The sequence below is a fragment of the Chinchilla lanigera genome, unplaced genomic scaffold (genome assembly GCF_000276665.1).
Source record: "Chinchilla lanigera isolate Chin_1 unplaced genomic scaffold, ChiLan1.0 scaffold00035, whole genome shotgun sequence".
Taxonomy (NCBI): Eukaryota; Metazoa; Chordata; class Mammalia; order Rodentia; family Chinchillidae; genus Chinchilla; species Chinchilla lanigera.
In genome coordinates this window covers 8,559,166-8,580,285 of record NW_004955436.1, presented here as the reverse complement: position 1 = coordinate 8,580,285, position 21,120 = coordinate 8,559,166, and the positions used below count along the sequence as shown (strand labels likewise).

General features: G+C 37.1%; 1 protein-coding gene across 1 annotated transcript; it reads right to left on the bottom strand.

Annotated features, from left to right (window-relative positions):
- Window positions 1–6,410: 6,410 nt before the first annotated feature.
- Window positions 6,411–15,530, bottom strand: LOC102010304 (protein LEG1 homolog). The gene is made up of 6 exons (XM_005389173.1): window positions 15,230–15,530; window positions 13,960–14,043; window positions 12,136–12,320; window positions 10,947–11,047; window positions 8,030–8,268; window positions 6,411–6,786 (listed from the first exon to the last, which is right to left on the bottom strand). The coding sequence occupies exons 1-6, from the start codon at window positions 15,528–15,530 to the stop codon at window positions 6,668–6,670; spliced, it is 1,029 nt and encodes a 342-aa protein (XP_005389230.1). The 3' UTR covers window positions 6,411–6,667.
- Between the last annotated feature and the right edge of the window lie 5,590 nt (window positions 15,531–21,120).

The window sequence follows — 21,120 nt, the reverse complement described above, 5'->3', positions numbered from 1 at the left end:
GTGCAGTGGTAGAGTCCCGGAATATGAGGGTCTTGGGCACTGGCTGGTGCCTAACCAGCCACTACTTACCATGTACTTACAACTCCATAGCCTCTCTCTACTCTTGAAGTGGGCAACAAAAACAGGTGTCAGATTCAGTGCTATTCATGGGTTGGACAGAGTAAATAATTCTGACATACATCTGTGCTGAGAGAGCTCTGTGTTCTATCATAGTTCTCACTGGCATGCAAGATACCAATGCGATACTCCTGTAGAAATGATTGAATTGTGGGACACTAACCTTAACCATTGATAAATTCATACCTCAGAGAACTACTAAGAGGCAGGCCCCATGTGGAGGAATTGGGCCATTGGGGCATGACCTTGGGGACTATATGAGCCCTGTCCACGACTTCTGGCTCTTGCTCTGTTCTCTGCTTCCCATGTGCCATGAGTTAAGCAGCATTTTCTGTCACACCTTTCTGCCATGAGGTTTCTGTTTTGGGCATGCCAACCAAGGGCTGAAGTCTCTCAACCTGTGAGCCAAGTAAATCTCTCCTTTGTTTATTTATGGCTTCCAGGTACATTTCCCAGGAACAAAAAAGTAGCGAAGGTAGGAAATTGGTACAGGGAGTGGGGTTATTGTTGTTACTTTACCTTATTATATAGTTGAGAATATTTTAGAGCTGGTTTGTGGGGAAAGTTTGGACAGTGGTGAAGATACAGGCTAAAGAAAGCATGTAATGCTGTAAGCACAGACTGACAGGTATTTCTGGTGGGATCTCAGAAAGCTGACAGAATGTTGGCAGAAAGACAGTGCATGAAGCTTCATGTGTGATAAACTATTAGGAATTGGTCTGGAAGCCACATGTGTTACATTCTGGCAAAGAACTTGTCTACATTGTGTTCACTCTCTAAAATTTTGTAAGACTTTGTTTAAAGACAATGCACTAATTAATCTAAAAGACAAAGTCTCAAGTCAGTGCAATGTTCAGGCTCTAACATGGGTATTGCTGACTGATTTTAGCAAGATACTGGGAAGAACTAAGAAGAAAATTAAAGCAGAAAAATTTGAGAAACTTTCATTTTGTCTAAAAAAAGAAGCACACATAAAGCTGGGGTGGGCTAAAGAAGGGGTGGTTGCTGAAGGCATCAGACCATTATAAAGAAATCAAGTACTTTGAACCAGGCCAAGATGAAAGACACTTTCAGGCCGTTTCAGGAATCAGTGATATCCCACCAAGCTCAAACTCAAGATTGCAATAGTGTAATCATTTCATTTGAGAACAAATCCTTGGAATGCTTCCTGGAGAAGGACCTCCTGGTTAGTGGGTTCCCCAGGATTCATTTCATCATGCTTATACACCCAAGCATTTACAGGTCCCTACAGCCATGGTCTAATGAGGATCTGGCTATAACCCATGCTGGCAGGAGATCCTGGCATCCTTCATATGATGCTGGCTTTACAGCCATGCAGAATGCAAGAGGTAGTCACAAAACATTCTAACCAGATGTCAGCAGAAGGCCTGCAATTCCATATATGATATGGTCAGAGTTCCTGGAGCAACCTTTGACTGAGTGGCATGTAAAGCTATGAGAGTGAAGCTAAAGTTGCAGTGGAGAAACCAGGAAGTTGGAGATGCCAGGAATGTGGAATACCTGCCAATATACCTTCTAAACTAATTATATGAAAGTAGCATTATTCTGATACCAAAACCTGGTGAGAACATAGCAAATATAAAAATGCAAGCCCATATTATTGATGTACACACATGCAAAAATACTCAATTAAATTCATATGAATTGAATTCAGCAGTATATTAAAAAGACCATAAACAACAATCAACTTGGTTTCATTCCAAGCATGCAGGAATTGCTAAGCATATAGAAATCAATAATGTAGTGCAGTACAGTAGTAGAATGAAGGATAAAAATCACACAATCTTCTCCAGGGGTGTAGAATAATCCTTGGATAATATGTCTGTTAAAAAGTAGGACCAGGGCAGAAGAGGTGGGTCCCTGAGGTGGGGCCAAGAATGGTGCATTCTCCACAGAATCCTGCTTTCTTACTCTGCTTCCTAGTTGCCATGGTTTAGAGAGCTTTCTTTCAGCAGGACCATTCATCATGCTATTTCAGTGGCAAAGAAATAAATCAGTGGCAAAGAAAGCCCTCCACTTTTAAAATGTTGGGTGTCAGGTATTTCATCCGGCAATGAAAAAGTGACTAATGCACAAAACAGTAGTATCAGAGAAGTTGGGTCTTTGATGTGACTAAACCTGACTACCTGGTTCAGAAGCTTTCAGACCTAGCTTCTGGAAGGAACTCAGTGAAAACTGGAATAGAGAGGCCGTGGAATTCTGTAAACAAAGCTTGATGGAAGATTCTGGCTGGAGCTCAGGCCAGAAGGCTGATAGAAATGTGAAAGGTCAGGTTTATGAGGTTACAAATAGAAACAAGGATTATTACTTGAGTTGAACTACAGACAATGCATGTCGAATTTTGGCAAAGAGCTTCATTTGCCCATGTCCCGAGAGTCTGCATGAAGCTAAATTTAAAGGTGGTAGACTAAGTAATCTGGAAGAGAAAAACCCAATGCAGCCCAACTTTCAGGCTGTGGCATGGGTACTGTCAGCTACTTTTAGTCAGATCTATAGTGAGAATCAGGAGCAAAGACCAAAGCTGAGGATTTGAAAAATGTACAGTTTGTCCAAAAAGAAAGTACATGTAAACTTGGATCCATGGAAATTGTGGTGACTGAAAAGATTAGTGCCATTAAAAAGGGGCCAAACACTGTGCACTAGGACATTGGAAAAGATATCTAAGGGCATTGTAGGAGATGGCCAGATTCCACATATCACAGGCTGAAGGGACTAAAACTGTGAATTCTTTTTAAGAACTTTGCTTCAGTAGGTGAGCCTCCTAACCCACTGTTCACTAGGGCTGCCTAGGGAAATGTATTTCTCAATTCAGCTATACAGGTACTCAGAGGTCACTGTAGCTGTGGTCCAAGGGAGTTGAGCTACTGCTAGAGATGGTGGCAGATCTTGGCATCAACCACATGATGCTAGTTTCATAAGCATTCAAATACAAGAATTTTAGGGTCATAGACATTTCAGCCATACTTCATTCCTTAATATGGATATGTCACAGCTCATTGAACCGTGATTTCACTAAAGGGCATTCAAAAGTGGTTGTAGAACATGTTCTCTATATAAGTTTAATACACACGCTTTTACATCTTTATTAGTAAAAATGGAAGAGCTTCATAGAATTTATGAGAATTTATGCATAGAATTTATGTATAAAGTTAAGAAAAAGGTACAACTTTCCTTCTTTCACAGCATGCTCAGTAGATGGATTCAGTTGCATAAATGTAATAATCTTTTCCCTCATAGTTTTAAGGTACTACATTTATAACATAGTATTTTTTATGAGCACAGATTTGCCTGTGAATTATTTTATTCCAGATTCATTTGTAAGCCTTTCTGATGGCTTATCCTAATGTAAATATTTATTCTTTTTGTGCATCCCCTAGTATCCTATCTCCAAAAACCATGTATAGTAAATTTCAATAGCTGACTGGACAAGCCCCACACTTTTTTTCCATTAAAAACTTTCCTGCTACTCTTACAAACTCATTTAAAGTTAAGGTTGTCAACTCTTAAGAGAAATTGTGGAACAAATTAATTACAACGCAGTGGAGCTGATTTTGGCTGATCAGAGTTGCAATCAGCAAGCACAGAGATACAGACAGCCTGAATATGTGCTTCAGGAATTAGAGATTTCAAACACATTTTAAAGACAGAAACTACGATGGAAAAGGTGGATTGCTGTTGGAGACCACTAAAAAGTAGCTCTGAGCAGGATTTAATATTAACCAACTACCTTTCTGTGTTCACTTGTGAATCTGTCCAAGGTTAGGCTCCTTATTTGGAAATGGCAGACTCCTAGTAAGTGAACCTCTGTGAGTCACTAATCCCGACTAGAACCTGTAGTGATGGATGAAGCCAGAAAGCCTCAAATGATAAGACAAGATCACAGCCAAGGACACGTGGGTCAGATCTTAACTAGATGAAGACTATAGCCTCAGCCATCTCATTCTTCAGTGGATTAACTTCATACCTTACTTAGAAAAGTCCTTGTGTGAGTCCAACCTTCTTGAGTGCTCCCCTCCCTTCTTCTGATAACCAAATAAATACAGGCCACCCAGAGAAGTTCATGGTCTTAGCCCAGAGAGAATCTTGAATTATGTGAAAGGGCTTTGATCCTCCTGGAGCCTGAAATCATTCCATTTGCCTCTTTCTATCTAGCCTTCCCTGTACACTCATTCAGGAGACTGTGGACCTGATCAGCCCACAATAACAAAGGGATATTATTAATCCCATAGATTCCATCTGCTATGTGTTAAGAATTTAGTTTGGTACAGACTGGGGAGCAAGCTGCCTTGTAAGAAATGAATTGGGTCACTTAAAGAGTATATAAAGCAGTTCCCAGAAATGAGGAGGAAGAAGGACAAGAACAAAGAATTTCATGGGAAAGAGAGAGAGATAGGGGTCAGATGACCATGTTGTCTGTGAGACCAGAATGTCCCACTCTGGTAAACATTATGGTTCTCAGTAAGGAAACTGTAGGATGATGCAAGGTTTGGCCTGCTGGGTTTTCCAGACTCCCTGGGAAGAAGATGCAGAGGATGCAGAAAGCCTAGTTTGTTTTGAGGTTGGTGCATGTGTGAAGCCTGGTGTCTCATGTGCTCTCTAGCAGTTTATGGTATCTCAATCTGCCCTTTGGTGTTGATCTTAATTTTTCTACAACAATCTTATTTGCAACACTTTCCGCACATATGTTCAGTGCACCCAAATACTTCTTGGACCTCACTGTGATCTTCTGTATTTCTACAATTTTCCACAGGTGATTTGTCCTCTGGAAAAGCTATTTTCTGTTCATTGTTTCTATATCAAAGAGAACCTGGTTCTTTCACTTCACAGAAAACACCCATTGTTAATAAATTTTCCTTCATCTGAGCATACAGCATTTCATACTTCTAAGTAGAGTCCCTGGTGTCATTGGCTTTGATCAATTTGCAGATACATCTGGCTCACATAGGAGGAAGGAAACAATGAATTTGTCCTCATGCAACAGTGCACAGCTCAGGTTTGGCATAGCAGCAGGTTCTAGACAGCGTCACTTCCCAACTGAATGAAATCACTGGACACTATGAAGTACTGTAAATACACCAAATATTTTATTTCTATCCAGATGAACATCATATTGTTGTTCTTCCAGAGAAGGCAAAGGAAGTGGTTCTGAGAGTTTTTGCTCCTAAGAGGAGCTAAAGAAGGGAGAATCCAACCTGTCATTCTGTGGCAGAGCCACCTTTGAGATGCCCTTGTGGTGTCTTGGTGTCTTTTTGGTGTGATTTATACAATAAGTTTTGTGCGTCTGCTTCACTCTGTCCCTCCCTTCTCACCCCCTCCCCATCCACTCTGCCTCTCCCAAATGAATGCATCTGTGCTTTGGTATATGAAATATTTTCCATATGTTCTGGAAGTTAGCTTTGTAAGATATCTATTATAAGAGGCCTCTGATACTCCTTTTTTCTAATTTAAAATCCTAATATTTCATTTTCCAGGGTTAAACCACACCATTCAATTCCTAGTTATGGGAAAATCTGTGAAGATTTTCATGTGTCCTTATCCAATTTTGCCACTCCTTGTATTTTTACTGGTTGCACTGGAGAAAAGATATCGGACTGTGGTGAATTTAAAATTATTTTTCATGTTTGCTCTTGCATATGACATTTTTACATACATGCTTTAATGTATTTAATATTTAGTGTGAGTTCTCCTCCAAATTTATCTAGTGGTTTCTTGAGGTTGTAATGTAGTGGATTCCTCAGGAAAAAGCTGTTAAAATGAGAAAGTGGATGACTCTTCCCACACGTCTGACATTTGGTTGACAAAACAGTAGCTTCTAAAATTTTTTATTGATGATGAAACAAGAGGTGCCTATCAATTCAGAAGTTTTTCATAGTTATTTATCCATTCCTAAAAGACAGCGATTCTGACAAACTTGACCTGAGAGCATTCACTATCAACTGTGGGTAGAAGAGGAGGACTCTAACAAGTAGCGTCTATAAACTTGGGATCATCAAAAACACAGAAAACTGATAAATTGGTATATTCTTTTAAGCAGTTTAGTTTTCTTTTTATTTTCTGGTACGAAAATTAAACTCAAGACCTTGCATTTGCCAAAAAGGTGCTTATGCCTCTGAGCTATATTCCCAGCCCATAGTTAAGTTTTATAAACTTTAAATATTTAAATTGTCTGTCACTATTTTATTTCAAAATATTCTGCATGTCACAATGTCATCAAGATGAAGTTGTCTAATCTTCACAAAATGATGTTATGTAGGATAATACCAAAAGATTCATACGAGTCTAATATCTGTTTATTAATTCCTTGGTGATTTTTGGTACTTTCACACAATCTTAAAATGTGAGTATTGATCAGTTCAAAAATCCAGAATTATTACTTGAGTAGAATAATCATAATATTAATTTGAATTTTCTTTTAGAAATGCATGGAAAATTTTCTAACAAATAAGCAACAGTGTAAAACACAAAAAAATGATAAAAAACTACATGATTATAGTTATACTACCTTTTTGAAATTACTGGTGATAAAAAACTAGAGTTGTTGAGAATTTTTAAGGAAAGAGTCAAACACCGTTTCAAAGAACTCCAGAAATTGCTGCCTTGCAGTTTGTGTCATCATTAAAACTTTCCATGTGGCCAAAGTTAAGGAATCTGGAAAACATACAAGGATTATACATAAACTCCCATGAACATTTTTAATTTCATCTTGCAATATACGATTGATTGATTTTCTTTCATTTACCTTCCACTAGTTATTGATAAAATCATAAATTATACCAAGAAAAACATAGCATATCTTTGTTAGAGTATTAACAATATATCATTTGGCAATGTCTGATCTACCAACTTTATTTCATCCTATCTATTATTTTAGTGCTGAAGTCATAAATTCTGCAAGATAAGTATAGCTAGAATATCACTGCTGTATTATTGGCATTATTTCTTTTTTCAGTTGTCAAAAACTGTACCAATCAATGTTCTTAATTATACTACTTTTATTCAGTCAAACTGCACATCTATTAGACAAAATGAATTTTGTCTACTCATTTTCTGGGATAGCCCTTGGAGGAAGATTTCCACAGCTGGAAGTAGACTCACTGTGCTATTCTTTGTGTGAAAGAAAGCTGCCTTCTGACTGATTTGCCACGTTACATCCAGGACTTAAGGAATAAGAAACTTTACACACCAAGTATCATATTTGCTACTCAAAGCAATACCAAGGATTGTTTAAAATGTATTTAATCTGTTCATGTCAATTTGCTTCATTTACATCTTCAAGATTCAAAGTTTTATGTTGAGAAAACACTAATAGTATAATTATGCTTTTAGTGTGGCTCGAAGTTTCAATGCATGGGTGGAAAATGAGAATGACATGGTAATTTTCAAACTTGTAATTAAAGAATTAGTCTAACTTATACTCTGCTAGGAGGCTCGGTATGTGCAGTGACAGAGCAAGAGACTCTTGCCTTGACCGGTAGTGTTTGATCTAAAGAATTGTGGCAAGTCCATTTGACAGGAATTCCATTAATCACAGCAAGACTTTTTTTGGAATTCCTTTATCTTCTTTTAAATTAATAGCAAAGTAGAAAGTTTTTTAAAAAGCAGTGCTGATGAGCAGGTGAAGCATATATGTGGGTATGTGGAAGAAAAGTATACACTCCAAAGTCCAGTATGGGGTCCAACGAAAGAACAGGCTATGGGTATGAGAACCATGATTGTTTGGTAGTCCTGCCATATAGCAAGATGATTATTGCTTAAAAAATGTAAGAGACCATCAGAAATCATGAATTTCCTTTTGGAGTCTGTGTTGTGAGTTTATGCCTCTGACTGAGTTAATCCTTTGGCTATCCCTTCAGTAGTCTTGATTATTCAAACTTTTTGATTCAGCTCTTACCTGTGTCTCTGTTCATGTCACCAATAATGTTTAGAGCCACCAGGACGACGTTCTGCAGATCAGTGAAGTTGCCAATGGAAGGGGCTATGTCAGTATTGGTGAGGATTCTTGGCGGGAGACCCTTTTGGAAGATAGAAGACCTAATCAAGGTGGTAGGAAGTCGAGCTGCAGCCAAGTAAAGCACAGCAGCAGCCCAGTTCTTCCCAAAATTCGCTTCTTGTTTAGAATAGTACGCGTACCTAAAACAGAATGCAAAGCATTCAGTTACGGTTAGTCAGCACAGAATTTCAACCTCACTTTCTTTGGAAATATCATCTCTTCCTAATACACATATCTAATACTTTAACTATTTAACAGTAGGTTTCATAATGTGATGACTTTAGCCTGTCTATCAGGAGATGTGAAGGTACATAATTAAAAGTGAAATTCTGGGATAAATCATCCCATCTGTTGATACTTTACTTTGCATTTTATATTTTTGAATTAGTCTATTTCTACTTGAAAACCATACAATAACTAGATGTAAGATTGCTTAAATAAATATTATTTTTAGCAATGTAGGGATTAATATCAAACATCTGTGTCAAACTTTTTGCTAGACTCAGGCATCCTTTTTAAAACTCTTGATTTCTTAAAGCAGGGAAGTTCCCAAAACACTGAGCATTCTAATGAAATAGAACAATTTTCTTGTTAATTTTCAAAATACTGGGAAGTTTTTCTACTAGAGGAAGTGTCTGTAAGGCTAATGTTTTGACTCATTATTTTTCTCACTCATTTTGGTAGGGCAAATGATTTCAGTGGAAAGTAATAAACAGGTTTTTCTGTCTGTTTGATTGATTTTGCACTACTGAAGGTTAAACCCAGGCTAGTCTACCACTGAGCTACATCCCCAGACCTCTATTATTTTTATTTGAGACAGTGTCTTGCTACATTTCCCAGTCTGGTCCCTACTTTGCAATCCCTCTGCCTTAGCTCGGAGAGTAGCTGGGATTACAGGTGTGTGCCACCGCACCCAGCTGTAGTTTTATGATGGTGCAATTCATGGATAGGGGCTCTGTAACCCATCACAGCATGGTGATAACTAGAAGTTCTCCAAACATTCTTCTGTTGTAAGATATGTTGCACACTGTTCACATGACTCACCGGGAGCATCAAATCTCATCTCAGATGTCATCTCCTTCACTAAGTTTTCCAGCCCCCTTGAGTTGAAATCAACCACTTCCCTCTCTTCTATGTTCACAAGGCACCGTCTCCATAGTTCAAGATTTGTTGTACTAGATCATTTTCTAAATTTCACAGTTTACATCATCGGCTTTAATTTGCCAACACTTATGGAAGATTCACCAGATGCACGACGTATGTATTTTGTTTACCAAGGTAAGGTAAACCATAACATAGACCAGAGAACACATCGTTTCTGCTTGACTCCCATGTGGGTGGGATTCTCCCTGCCAGAGGTGGTGAGGTGGGCAGAGTTAGATCCTTAAGGACACATGACTGGTGTGGGCTGAATCCTACTGATGCATTACAGTTGTCTATCAAATAATGATTACAGGAAACATCCATTCAGAAAGATTTTGAGCAAGGACCACATAACTGTAAAAACACTATACCTGTTCCAGACAGTGAGAAATACGTGTGAAAGCCCCTGCCATAGTAAAGCATTTTTAAGATTAACAGGGAAATCATAGCCAAGAGATTATCAACCACTAATTTTTACCATACCCTGGTCCAGACAACCAGTAGGGTGCTTACAAGTCTCCTGTTGTTGTAAACCTGAAGGAGGACCCATTCTTCACCCCAGTAACTCCACATTTTTCTCTACAGGTTTGTTCTTTCTTTGAATCATTGCCTCCCCAAGCTATCTCACATTCCTGGGCAGAAAACCTTTCAGGCAAACATTCAAGAATTAGAGAAAAACCTTCGTGGCATTGCTGTTTTGAATCCAGTTTGCAAGCCTCATCCATTGAAGGCAGCACAGGAATTTCAATGCTAGTCCTACCATTCACTAGCTGCTGGATTTTAGTTACCTTACATCATTAGTATAGAAAGAGCACTGGAGCCCCGCCTATCCTGAAGGCTACAGCCCCAAGCTATATCACTGTCAAGGAACAGTGTAGACACTGCCAATGCATTAAGCTTCTTCACTGTCCAATTTATTGGCAAGTAGCTGGAGATACAGGAAGAGGAGGATAGCCCTGTGAATCAACTAACCACCAAATCATTTATCTTGTAGATTGATAAGGTAGGTGGGCAAAGCAAAAACAAGTGCACTCTGAAGACTCAGACCTTTCTGCCTGGATTTACCCACCTACTTGTGCAGTGCCAACGAGTTCTTTCGTTGCATCTGCTATTTGCCATGCAAGGGTTTCTATCCTGTACCTCACTCTGGGTGGTAGATCTCAACCTCTAGAGAATGTTCTTTACTTGGAAATCAAACTTGCTTCTATAGCTGCACTTCCATGGGTTACAGTAAATGGGGTAGTTTCTTAATTATCTAGGCTCTTTTCTCTGCTAATCCTAACACTAGCTGATACTTTCTCAACTGCATATGAATATATTATATATTTAAAGTAATAAAAATAATAAAAGTTATCCACATTTGTAAATTCTGTTTTGTTTCCTACAGTTAGAACATTCCTTTCATGCTAATAGTGTTGTCAGCAATATTTTTGTCTCGCACTTTTTGGGCCTTCTTCATTCAATACGTCCTAATTTACATCCTGCTGAACTATTTTCACCTCATCACTCTAATCTCCAATTATTTAATATTAAGTTTTATTATTATTTCACATTGTCTTAAAATCGCTACCACCCCATCAGAGGAAAAATGCATAAATAAAACAAAATAGATAAAACAAACAAATGCATAAATAAAATAAATATAGCATTATTAAGGGCCAATATTCACTCTTACCTATCTTCAAAAATTTTAATAGACTCTTTCAAGGATGTGGTATGTGCCTCCCATAAGTATTTCAACAGATCTTCGAAGGTACTGGAAGGTTTCTGCACATACTAAAGGAAACAGGAGAGACATTATATTCCAACCCCCTGAAATCTAACCTTGCCAGGCATACATTTGACCAATTTTCTATAAGATGGGAGAGTTTTGTTTCTGACAATTAATATGTATAAGGCTTATTGGTGTCTAATACTTTATAAAAGGCCATAATAGGCAATAGTTTTAGCAAGGCACATCCACCCAGAAGTAATGAACTTCAAGTATTCTCAAAAGCTCATATTTTATACTGGCTTGGAGTTCCTTTTGTCATTTTTTCCATAAACATAATTAAAATGATCATAAAATCTTAAGAATATAAGGCTGTCTTTTACAATGTTGAATTTAATGTTTAAAGTGATAAATTGATAATATAACAAAGTGTTAAATCTGTCATTTTATCAATGACTTTAGTCGTTTAATCTGTTTAACCAATCTATTTTCTTTTCACCATAAAATATTTAGTTCAGTACAATATATAATTATTTCATTCTACCTACATATTATCATTTATTTATTTAGTTGAATTACAATGATTTACTGGTCTGAAACCAATGCTATATTCACATTTCCTTATAGTTCTCATAGTTGACCTAAAGTTCCAATTAACCATGATTGTCAGTTAATCTTATAAGAAAATATCCCATATGCTTATAACTTATGATATAATTTATTTGAAATGATAAAATGGAAAATTTTGTGTTAATATTATACTGGAATAGTGGGTATTACAGTTTACTTCTAAAATGTGTCCCAAAAGTCTCTTGTGTCAGTGGTGGGGCTTTCAGAGGGTGATTACATCATAAGAACCTTATCTAGGGACTAAACTCTCTGGAGCTGTGAGTCCAAATACATCTTTTATCCTTTATAGGGATATTTTTCAAGCATTTGGTCCCAGTGACAGAAAGACAGCCCAGTGTGTTTCAATAATATGTAACGCCGTACCATACCACTAATTATGAATATACTTAGTATAACAGTTTGTGTTTTCATTTTATGGAAAATATTACACAATGTAAAAAAAAATCCCAGACAAAATGCTATACTTGGAGGAATTTTCTTGCCATCTATTAAGAACATAAACTGTAAAATTTGCACAAGGAACCTGGAAAAATGTTCGCCACTTGCTCACTATCTCAGGGAAGGAGGAACGACAGCCAGAAACATCATAGCAGAACCGCATCTGGTCCTCGGCTGGTGGCAGAAGTGTAACTTGGTCTGGCGATATCTCCATTATGCCAGAATCAAGGGCAGCAAGAAAAGGTAGGACACTCAGAAAATAATTCATATCTGAAGGAACAAAAGGCTTGTTATTACCACCACTAGTGATAAATGTCAACGACCAGAATGTACTAAGAAAATAAAAACAGCTCTAGAAATATTTGATCAAAGTTAGGCACTGAAAAAATCATGAACAAAATCCACCTTAGAATTTAACTTCTGCCACAAATTCTATAATCACTTGTGTATATTGCTTATAGTTCTTGATATACTCATTTAAAACAAGAAGTAATTTGAGTACATCTAGCAATAATCATTTTCAAATCATTAAGTAATGCAGGAAGAAAACTATGAAATCCACAGAATGATAGAAAACATTATCTAAATTTGTACTCTGGATTATAGTTTTTTTCCTAAAATATTCTAATTTGATTGTGGCTTTGGTAAATAAATATTTTCTATTTCATAGATGTAAATTTAATTTGTATGCACATCACTAAGCTTTGCTTTATGCTATTTTTCTCAAACAAAATTTTTATGTTTTCTGGTGAGAGCTCATGAGAATAATAATTAAATAAGATTTATTAGAACAATAAATTAAATGATTAATAAGATTCTCTTTCTACCTGTAGAATATTTATCCCAGCAAATTTAGACATCTTGATTTAGTTACAACCTAGGTTTCTATTGACTCACTGGAAGTAAGTGATGTAAAATATTTCTCCCCTTAGATGTCACTTGCGAGTTCAGACCTATGCCCCAGCATGACAGGCTCACTGTGCAATCTACTACAGCATGTGGGTAAAACTCTAAAATCAAGATCTGTGAACCTGACTACTGGAGAATTTCTGAAAAAAATGATTCTGCATAGCACAAGAAAACGCAGTAGGGTACATACTATGTGTGTCCCTCAGGGGTGAAATTTAATGTGATCTTGTTTCTACTTACTCCGAGAAATTGTGTAAGTTTGTCTCATTACTGAAACACAAATATAAGGAATTGAAAAACATGTTCTAGTTGTTTTAGCTTTCAGTCTGTGACAAAAACCCTAGATTACAGAATAACAATGTGAAGTACAGTAGGTGCTACTCTCTGACGTGCTTTTGAGTTTCACTTTTAACTTCTAACTTTGGATCTGAGCAAAATGATAAAGCGTTGTTGTCTCGTCCCTCACTTCTCACTCTTCCTCATTCCAAGGAATCCCTGTCACCTTTGGGACCCACCATTTACCTGCCAGTATGGGCTCCTCAGAAGGCTGGCCCTTTATCCTTCCTTGCTCCAATTCTGTGAAAAGCTGAATATGTTCTAAAAATGACACCTGGCACTGTGGCTGTTACATCCTATACAGTGACACAGAGATCACCAGGTACAAAGAAAATTTAAAGTTTTTCCCAGATGCTTTAGTAGATTGCAGAGTGAGCCTGTCATGCTGGCATATAGTTCTGAGATAGACTCATTTTTTAAAAGGAACAATACTCATAAGTATCAAGATATGTATCAATACCCCACAATGAGTATATTCATTGTGTGTCCCAAACATACATTACAAAAATTTTTTAAAGAAATAAAATTTGAGAAATGAATGCACACAAAAATAAATAAAAAGGAAAGGTAGCGTTTTTTATTTGTCCATGTCTATAAGAATTTGGGTGGAATGCTTCTCTTTGCAGAAATATAGTATTTAATTTAGCTATTTTGTTGAACTCACCAGCCCACCAACTGTCTGAAGAAATGCAGAGATGGTCAGATTCGTAGCCACAGTTTGTCCTTCTCGTAGGGTCAGCTAATCTACCTAGGGATCCGAAATACACAGTTGTACTTATTAGACACATTTCAAAATTAACCATGAGATTCGTGTAGCTGGATAACGTTATCTGCATATGCACAAACATACATTTACAAATTACTGGGCTTATATTCCCGTCGCTCTCTATTGCTCTTTGTTTCTTGTCTCTCAATCATTCTTTTCCTGAACCACAGCACAATTTTTGACTTATAAAAGTCTTAGATTTTTTGCTCGTATAAGTTTTCATACTTTTACAGTCTTCTTTACCTACTGTCCAAAATTATGGAAGAAAAGGAAGTGTCTGAGAGTCAAACAAGTCATTGCTCCATTACTCACTGGCTTAGCCTTTTCTAAATGTGTTCATTGTGCATGCCTCTGTTTCCTCACCCATAAAATCAGGGTAATAAATTCATAAGTATATCAGAAGTTTTGGTGTAAGGTGATAAAATCATCAAAAGTGTTTCACCTAATTACGTATCATATAATCACTAAAAGATAATCTTTCTTTTCCTTGATAAATTAAATTGGTTTTTTTTCTTCTCTTTCTCAGTCATTTTCTGCTTCGCTATGTTATCCATGTGGGGTGGGCAACAGACATCACTTTCTCTGAGGTTACTTCTGTTAACCAAAAGAAAATCATTTTTTGAGTCATGAATGTTTTGTACCACAACATATCTTCTGCACATACGTTGTAGTGAAAGGTACTTTATTTCCAGAAGAAAAAGATCACTTGCAAAGAAAGATCTGCATGAACAAGTGCTGCTGATTTATAACTATATGATCATGATCAGATAATCATAATTACACCTCCAAGAAATTTTAACTAATTTGGCATAACCTTCTGTTTTTACTTTATATCTGTTAGGTAATTCTGTTTATCCACGTGCAAAAAAAAGAAGTCCATTTCCACCCTTAGTGGGACTGAAGTAAATACTTGTAAGATGCTCAGGAGGTTAGACCTGATGTCTTCCTGCCATTGGTCACTAGGCCTTACGGGTCACTAATGTCTCCAATGGAAACAGACAGCTCCAGAAGGAAGGATTTGTGCAGAGGGAAAAGAAAAATTAGAAAAGTATGATAATAATGAGAAAAAGGAGAAAAATCAATTGTTAAAAACACGCCTGAAATATAGTAAAAATACATCACAGCTATTCTGAGAGATCATTAGAATGAAAACGGCAGTCTTACTTACCTGAACTATATTGCCAGCCGTGCTGAAGGGGCAGCCCCCACAAAATGTTTTGTTCATTTTCTGGAGCGAATTTTGCGAAGTAGGGAGCTGTCTGCCTCAGTAGGATTTTGTACATCCCCATTCTATCAGTGAATACCCAGGGATCGATAACGTACTTTCCATCCTGTTCCTTGTAGATATGGAACTGACCAGGACTCTCCTTCCACAGAGGAGGATACAGATCTGAGAGACTGGAAGCTCCTGCTAAAGCAGCAGAAATGCAACCAGCCAGTACGCAGGCCCAGGAAGGAAGCAAAGCCATGGTGCCAAGGCTGGGGTGGGGATCGTGGCAGGGCTTTTATTAGAGAATGGAGGAGGAAGTCACAGGGTTGTCTTACATTACACCTTATCACCGCTTTGCTTTTTTTGCTCTACTAGGTTTTACAATATTATCAAAGGGTATAAAAAACAAAATTGATTTCATTATAAAACAAATTTCTACTTCAAGAAAGAACTTTGAAGTATATCCAAATAACACAATCAAGTATCCAAAGCAGTTTGTTGGAGAAAGAAAGCAAATGATGGAGCTGGGGATTTAGCTCAGTGGCACAGCACCTGCCTGGCAAGCGCAAGGTCGTGAGTTCGATTCCTGGTACCAGAAAAAAAACAAAAACAAAAAAAAAAAAAAAGAAAAGAAAAAAAGCAAATGATTTCCAATAACCACTTTTTCAGTAAAGGAATCATAGAATAGCTAAGGACATAGCTTTGCCCCATTAAGGCTGCACTTGCAGAATCTCTTGCATAGGTAACATGTAACTGAGTACTGACCACTGGGAAATAACAGCTACAATGTTCACAATACACAGCACCATGTTGTTATCAATAGTCTTTTGGTGCAGTGCCACACCTGCGATTCTTAGGCCTGTCTAACGGATTCAGCACCTCTTGGTCAACCTTTGCCAGTCACTCCATCCCTAGTATAGTGTGCTGTGCATCACTAGTCCCACTCTTAACTTCTACAAACCCACTGTTTTAAGATTCCCCAGGAATGTGTTCATGAAGCACTCGCTCTTCTCACAACATGTAACATACATGGAGCTACAGCTCCATCCAAGTCCTCACACATGACAAGACTTACTGTTTTTAGGGCAGTATGTGACATGCACTCTGTACATCTACCACGTTTTTCTCACCTTTTCCTCAGTCGTTGGACACTTGGGTTGTGTCTCCTTTTTTGACTATTGTGCATAGTGGTATAATAAACATGGAAGCACAGAATTTTCCTTTGGATGATACCCAGGAGTGGGATTGCTGGGTAATACAGTAGTTCTATTTTCAGTTTTTCTGAAGAGTATAGTTTCCATACTGTTTTCCATGACAACTTGGCTAATTATCATCCCCACCAGCAGTGTGCACTGTTTGCTTTCCTTGCTGTCTTTGCCAGAACTTGTTATCTTTTTCCTTTTTGGTAACAGATAATCTTAGTTGCATGAGGGGTCATCTTGTGCTTTTGATTTACATTTCCCTGATGATTAATGATGTTGAGCATTTTTTCATGTATCTGGTGGCCATTGGTGTAAGTTCTGTTGAGAAACGTGTATTCATGTATTTTGCCCCTTTATATTTGGCTGTCTGTTGTGTTTTGCTTTGATTTGATTTTTGATTAGGATGGTGTTGTTGATTTTGGGGAGCTCATTATATATTCTGGATGTTAACCCCATGTCTCACGTGTAGTTTCCAAATATTGTCTCCCATCCTGTAGATTTTCTTTTCATTCTAATCATTGCTTCCTTTGGTGTGCAGGAAACATTCTAGTTTTGATTAAATCTCATTTGTCTCTTTTAGTTTTTGTTTCTTGTGTTTGGGATTCTTGTCCAAAAATCCTTACCCACTCGCAGTTGTAAAGCATGTTCTGCGTTCATTCCTACAATCATTTTGTAAGAGAGTTAAAGCTGCTTTTTGCTAAAAGTACAGATTTTTCACTTGGTTCTTCGGATGTCCAATTTGTAGTTATAAATAATAGTTTGGCATCTCTACCATCAGATTTGATCTTTCTACTTTTGCTTTAACCTTGGGGTCATAGGTCTGCTCAACTCTGAATGTGCATGTTAGTCATTTAGGCAGTGTTTGCATATTCACGAAATTTACATAATGTCTCTCTTCCCCCCTTTAAGGCTGAAGACACCAGGAGTCACCAAGATATTTTCAAGATTTACTGGGACCTCAAAACCAACATATTTTCAACCTGAATTTTTTTTAAATATCCTGTTCCAGACTACTAGAAAGGTACCTCTAAGCATCCAGTCCTTCCCTAAACCTGAAGGATGGCCCCACTCACTGCTATAACTCCATCTTCCCTTTATGACTTGTTCTTTATCTAGGTTATTCTCTTCTGCAGTTACCTTGGATTCTAATAATAACATGTCTGATCAAAAAACATCTTCTGAAGAGTCAAAACTTCCCCCTAAGCCAAAGCAACTTTCTTAGCGCCAAACACATCTCTGTGATCAGTCCTGATATAATGATCAACTAGATCACAGCCTGAGCAGGACTCCAGCAATGAAATCTCCTGCCTGTGTTCCTTCCATATTTGACCCCAAGTATATTGTGAGCATGAGAAAGGTGGATTCCTCTCTTCTTTTTGATGGGTGTGGCTGCACTAGGAACAAACTCTTTTCCTCCCCTATCTACTATTTGTTCCTTCAGCTGGAATTGGGGTGGGTGGTGGGACCTTGTCTTTGTGATCCTCAGAGCCAGGCTTTTGGTCCAGCTCTGATAACATTTTCATTGTTTCGTGTCTTACATTTAGTCCAGTATATGCTGATTTTTGCGAGAGGAGTCAAGTTTTATTCTTCCACATGTGGATGTCCAGTTTTCTCAACAATGTTTATTAAACAGACTGTTCTTTTTCTAATTCATGATTTTAGTACCTTAATCCAAATAAATAGGGTGTAGATACATGTTACTTTTTGGCACTCCATTATATCCCATGTCCTTCTATGTGTTTTTATACCAAAGCCATGCTATTTTGGTTACTACAGGTTTATGGCCTTACTTTGATGTTGTGTAACATAATACCTCTGGAGAGTTTTCTGCTTTTGTTTGTTGTTTGTTTTGTTTTTGCCTCCAGACTGTGTTTGTTGTTTGTTTTGGTTTGGTGTGGTTTTGCCTCTAGTCTCTTTTGGATATTCAAAGTCTTTTGTGCTTACATGTGAATTTTAGGAAGTTTTCCTTGTTCTGGGGTAGTATAAAAGAAATTACGACACGTAGAAAACAGACAAGGAAAATTACAATCTTAAAATTGTGCTTTCAAGAAAGCTGCGATTTCAGGACACAGACAAAGTTACCCAGGGTGATCCATATCTGTGCTCCCTCCCTTTACTTCTAAACTTGTTTGTCCTCCTGAGGCTGCTTTAGGCTCTGTAGGCTGCTCTGTGTTCATCTTTCATACCCAAAACCCTTAAAGGTACTGCAAGTCTGCACATCAACTTCATTGCTAAGGTAAGGGGCAACAGCCTGATTTTAAGGTGAAGAAACAAATTCAAAGGGTGTTTTTAGGAAAAATATCTTAGGTGTTTTTTAAAATACCTTCAAGAACACACGTATCTTCCCAAACCCAGACTGTCTCTACACTCTATTTTATCTGAGTGTAAACTTCATTAGCACTGTGTAATAAAATCTGTCTGTACCACTCACTAATGCTTCCTGAAATTCCTTTTCTGTGACAAGAATCAAGCACCAACTCTGTGGGCCAAGATGAGTCCCCATATCTTCCTTGAGAGAATTCCTTGAGTCCCATCCACTGACAGATATTATCAGAATTTTTAGAAGTGATATTATCAGAATTTTCAGCTGAGATGAAAGTTTATCTAAAAATATAAATGATTAAGGAAATGTAAAACTCAAATAGTGATGAATAATAATGATGAAAACAGCTTTCTCTAACAGATATTCAAACTTCATATAAATCCTCTAAAAATAGAGTGATACACTGTGGTCACTGATCTAATAATGTGATCAGATATAGAAAGATAAATATCACTGGACTATTAGAGAAATATTTTGTAAAAAGCCCAAAGATGAAAATTTAATGAGAAACTGTAATGGGACTAGATGTAGACATTGCTTATTTATTCACAGGTGGGATAGTTGTTGGAACTCACATATACAATGGAAAAAGTAATTCTATTCTTCATAAAGACGTATTTGTTAAAGATTTTAAAATGTCATAATGTCAACAGTATAATCTGGATTATTAATAGAAGAGGAAACAAATTACAAAAGTAACAACTCTCAAGTAAATGTCAAACTTATGGCATAGGCTTCTAATTATGTAGCTCAATATTTGTTCGTCTTTCTTCAAAAGAGCAGCCCTAACGTTTAACAGAACAGCCTTCCTGGAATAAGGATTATAACGTCTAGTCTCGCTAGACAGGGCTGTGCCATGAACTCTGGCCAAATTGCTAGACGGCAGCTTTTAAGAAACTTCCTTTGAAAACAACTTTTCCTTTGTTCTCCCTCTGCTGGCCAGAACACACGTGTACTAGCATTTTGAGACTATCCTGGATCATCAGAAAGCAATAGGTAAGGCATTAATATGGGGGCCCTGAGTCTATGATAGTCAAGGAATTCTAGATTTTCTTCTGGGACTTTCCACTTCCATTTATAAGAAAAAAGCCTTTGAGTTAAGAAAATGTTTTTTCTGCAGGATTTGCTACTGTTTGGAGAATCTGATTGGAAAGACATTCTAGTTATGGTTTTCAACATTAAATCTGTCTCCTTTTCCATCACTATATTGCAGAAATAGTGTTACATACTCCTAAATCCACTACAATAAGATTTCAAGCTGTGTGAAGCTTGTGACATTTGAGTAGAAAATTTATATTAGCTATTTCATACAAAATACATATTTAAAGCTCATCCACAGAAATAATTACTAAAACTTGAAAGGATCAATACGAAATGAATGACAAAATCCTAATTTACAAATAAGAAAACAGGCTTACTAGGGTTAAGGGACTGACTCAACATCATAAAGATGGTGAATACTGGTTTTGTTCCCAGTTTTACCAGATGCTAAAGTCTGGGCTCTTACAGGCTGTACTAGATAGTGTCACAAAATAATGACGCCAAGAATACTGTGAGGCAATTTGAGCTTATTTTGGTTAGAAATTGTATTTTAAAATCCAGCATTTTATTTATCTCAAAACATTTCATTCACATATTTAGAATACTTTTTAAAAATATGTAAGTTCAGATGGCCATAATGTCACAGAAATGTCCAGGAAACTGAAATCACAAGGACTATAATGTTATCTTAACCTCCTGTCTGGCAGTGTGAACCTAAGGACTCCCTAAAGTTGTTTCTCTACAGTGACAAAACAATTCTTTCCTCTTACACAGGGTGATTAGAAAACTGAAAGGAGAACATGTAGACAAATTAAGTAAAAAAATAAACCCATTCAAAGATTTAAAAATTCCTTAAAATCAAACAACCTCCATGAGAGGTTTCATGCACTTCTACATTATTTTAAGTGTATCCCTTCACTTATAAATGATTTAATTATATTTTAAATAACCTCAGTGCAGTTGTCCTCCTTTTCCTTCCATCCCTCATTAAGAGCAGAAAAGTTTGGGTTATTCTGTACGTAAAACACACCTTCGAGTCACACATCAAGAGTAGTAGTGCACAAAATCTTTCATTTCATTGCAAAGGAAAAGCATAATACACTGCTTCAGTGGCATAAATGTATGGATATACTTGAAAAGTTATAAAATATATTCATCAAGTATTACAAAATACATTCGAAGGCAGAGATGAATGCTAAATTCTATGACCTGGGGGAAAGCTTAACTTTTTGGGAAGTCTAAGGTCAGGAGCATGGAATGTAACCAGAATTCAGTATAAGGTT